A 4,560-nucleotide genomic window follows, 5' to 3' on the forward strand; every position below is an offset into this window, starting at 1 on the left:
ATATATATATATATATATATATATATATATATATATATATATATTCATATTTCCTTCTCTTATACATTAGCTTCACTAGTGTTTAAACCAGATATGCTACTTTCGGTTGTACTTGAGCTAGCCAAATTGCTAGTGCTATATTTCGAACCACTAAAAGAACGTCCTGATGATGAGGGTTGTCCTCCTAATGAATAATGTCTCGATGATGTACTTCCTTGTGAAGCAGTTCCTGTGCTAAGATTTCCTAAAGAATGATTTCTTCCTACAGGTAAATCATGAGTACTGTGTTCTTTCTTATGTTCTTGACTACTAACAGAGTGACTACCTACGCTATGTTGAGATGAATGATTTCCATCTGAATTATTTTCATATAATTGACTTTCCTTTTGTCCATCTAAATTATGCACTGCACTATGAGATCCTTCACCCAAATGATTACTGTTTGTTGTATCATCATTTAAATCAAATCCATTTCTTTTTTCAATTTCTTCAAGTAATCCATGGGATTTTGTTTTTTTATAGTGGCCATCAACATTATCATCTTCATCGAATATGGTTCTACGATATCCTCTACCTTTTGTTACGGAAGAAGATTTCCATTCTCTCTATAAAATTAATAATATATATATATATTTATATTTATTTATATTTATATTTATTTATGTTTAATATCATATTTCCATATTTTATATTCTTACCATTCCTCTTCTCTTCTTATATGAACGTATATATTTAGACAATACAAAAAATATAATTACACCAAAAAAAAATCCTTGCCAAAATCTCTCTCCAAATTGCATTGTGCTATTTCCAGGACAAGTTCCAAAAGCAACCCTAATGGATCTTAAGTCATCTTCTAAAAGAGGATAAGCCATCTTTACAAAAATTATTTATTTAATAAAAATTCTTAAATGAAAAAAAAAATAAATTATTATTGAAAAACAAACGTATTCTTAAATAATACACCTAAAAAAAAAAAAAAAATAATAAATAAATAAATAAATACATATACATATATATATATATATATATATAAAGAAAATAGTTTTATATAACTTGTTCACACCAAATAATTCATACTTTTTTTCATATTCAAAGTTCAAATTTTTTTAACATATATATATAATATATATATATATTTTTTATTATTACCTATATATATATATATATATATATATATTTATATTTATATAAGAATGGGTTCTATTTTCCAATTTTCAAAATTTTAATAATTAGGATATTCTTATTTCCTTAAAATAATTTCATTTATATTATAAATATACATGTATTAAAAATATATATATAAATTTTTTATATGAATATAATGTTAAAATAAAAACACTAGTATATATATAATTATTAAAAAAAAAAAAAAAAAAAATTTCAATTTATTGCTATAAATTTATTTTATATTCAAAAGGTTGACAAATTAATAAAACAAAACTAAATTAAACAGATTTACATAAAAAAAAATTGTATTCATGAAATATATACATAAAATATAAAAACAAAATCAATTATTATATATAAAAAATATGGATTTGCAAATCTAAAAATTTTATTGATAATAATATTATATATAATAAGTAGGAAAATAAATTTCAAAAAAAAAAAAAATATATTATATATATATATATATATTATAATATTATATATAATAATGTAAATGCTAATTTTTATAAATTAAAATATATATAAATATATAATAATACAAATTTTTTCCTATTACTAAATTTCAATTATTAAAAAAAATTAATTTTTTTTTTTTCCCCATAAATATTAATATTTACATTATTCTAGATTCACAATTTAAAATATGTAATATATATTATATATATATATATATATATATATATATTATATATATTCTTTTTTAATTATTAGTATTATTATATACATATATATATATATATATAAAGAGAATAGAAGAATATATATAATATTTTTATATATAATATAATAAACAATAGTTATAATATTATTACTTAATTATAGAAATATATATATATACTCTTTTTTTCTTTCCAAGTACTAAATTCATACAAATATTTTTTATTTTCTATTTATTATAAATAATTATATAAATAATTTTTTTTTTTTTTTTTTTGTTGTTTAGTTGATTTATATATAAACATATATTTTTTTATTAATTTATCCCTTCTCTTTATAAATTTTTCCCCGTTTTGTAAAATAAATTTTAAATATATACAAGGAAATACAAAACATATTTTTCCTTATATTCTATATAAATTCATACTTAATGACACACTTTATTATTATTAAATATTTAAATTAATATAATATATATATATATATATATATATATATAACATAAAGCTACTTTTTCTTTTATATTTTAATTAAAAATATTATTTAATATATATATATATATAATATAATAAAGGAAAAACAATGAACTGCTTCCATTAAATTAATTAAATCTACAACGTTATCGTTTTTTTTTTTTTATATTAGCATACTATTCAGTAATATCCATTTCCACCGTAAAATTGCTAGTTTTTTTGGCGTACAGTACTTCTTTACTTTTCCTTCTTTTATTTTATTATTATTAACGTACTCTCCATAAAAATAAAAATATTATTTAAAAGAAAAAAAATTGAATGAAAATTAAGGTTGGAAAAGTATTTATATGAATATATATATATATATAATTTAAAAAAATACAAACTATTTAAATGCAAAGTACTTTGATAATAAACAATATAATATTTTTATAATATATATAATATACTTTATTTAGACTTTTATTATTATTAAATTAAATTATTATTTCTTTTAAAAAAATTTTTTTTTTTTTTTATTGTACTAAATTATAGAGGGGAATACAATAAAAAAAAAAGAAAAAAACTAATTCATGTCAGCAAAAAATTAAGTGACCATATGTTCCCTATATAAAAAAAAAAGAAAATCCTCTTATATTTAAATAAATGACATTAAATTAAATAAGAGAGGAAAAAAAAAAAGTACATTATATAAGAAAATTAATAAATAATAATTATTTTGTACTTTTTTTTTTTTATTTGTTTTTTAATTATAGAGCACCTCATGTTTTATATAAATATATAAATATATAAATATATAAATATATAAATATATATATATATATATATATATATATATTATTATTATTATTATTATTATTTAATTAAAATAATTGCTTATTTATTAATATTTAAAGTTTTTTAATTAAATGTTATTTTTATTTTCATTTTTTACCTTATCCAATTTTTATATTTTTTTAGTTTGTTTTTAGTAACTTATATGCAATATAATTATATAGAAAATAATATTACCCTATCATAAAAAAAAAATTATATATACATATGTATAATATGTTTTTATTACTTTATATTTCCTTCTACAGAAAAAGTAAAAATTCAGTATATTATTAATTTAAAATATATATATATATATTTACATAATTGCTTTAAAAGGGTATTTTTTTCATGTATATAAAACAATGTTTATATTCCTTTTTTTATTTTTATTTTTTTTTTTTTTTGATGATATTATAAAGAATTTAGTGTTACATATTCACTAACATGTTAAATATAACTGTATAAAGTTTATTTTTCAATAAAATATTTAGAAAATGTAATTTTACCATTTTTTTTTTTTTTTTTCTTTTTCTTCCTTCCTTCTTTCATTTTTTTGCCATTCCTTTTCTTTTCTTCTTTTTTTTAAACTGCCAAAATAATGATATGAAGTTTACAGAAATTGCAAAAAGATTTCTACAAAATATTTTATTTTCCGTCTATTTAATATAATCCTTTTGAGATATATAGAAGCAAATAGTTCCTTTTCTTATTTAATCCTTTTTCTTCGTAATTCATAATTTAAAAAAAAAGTAAATGAAAAACAATATAAATAAATTCAAAAAAAAATAAAAAAACCTAATTTCATAATTAGCAACAAGTGTTATTGTTGTATTCACAATAGTGATAAGTAATTTGGTTTAAAAAAAATTTATATTAAAATGAATAAAAATTCCTTTAAAATATATATAGAAAATACAATGAAGTTATTTCATATATATATAATATAATTGAATATATAAAATTCATTATAAATCAAAATTATATACTTTAATATAATATCACATGAAATAAAAATAATACAATCCAGTATAAAAATTATTCTAGTTTGATTGTCATCTTTAAAATATAAATATATTTATATCATTTTTATACATAAACTTTGAAAACAATTTTCTTGTTTTTTGAAATATTAACCTATTAACATATTTGTAGAAATCAAAGGTTTTACATTTTTTATATGTTTATTCCTTTATTTATTCAAATCAAATGATTTTTTATTATCCCAACTTAAATATTTTTTTAAGACACATATATATATTTATATATATATATATATTGTATATCACTTTTAGTGCTTTTTTTTTTTTTTTTTTTTTTTTTTTTTTTTTTTTTTTTTTTTTTTTTTTTTTGTTTTTTTTTTTTTTTTTTTTTTTTTTTTTTTTTTTTTTTTATTTAATTATATAAAAAATTTTTTTTTTTTTATTTTTTTTTTTTTTTTTTA

General features: G+C 15.9%; 1 protein-coding gene across 1 annotated transcript; it reads right to left on the reverse strand.

Annotated features, from left to right (window-relative positions):
* Window positions 1-59: 59 nt before the first annotated feature.
* PRSY57_0700700 (putative exported protein) lies at window positions 60-875 on the reverse strand (the record flags this gene model as incomplete). The annotated part of the gene is made up of 2 exons (XM_012906674.1): window positions 60-605; window positions 699-875. 2 exons carry the CDS (start codon window positions 873-875, stop codon window positions 60-62), a joined length of 723 nt encoding a protein of 240 aa, XP_012762128.1.
* Window positions 876-4,560: the final 3,685 nt, after the last annotated feature.

The sequence above is a fragment of the Plasmodium reichenowi genome, chromosome 7 (assembly GCF_001601855.1).
Source record: "Plasmodium reichenowi strain SY57 chromosome 7, whole genome shotgun sequence".
NCBI lineage: Eukaryota > Apicomplexa > Aconoidasida > Haemosporida > Plasmodiidae > Plasmodium > Plasmodium reichenowi.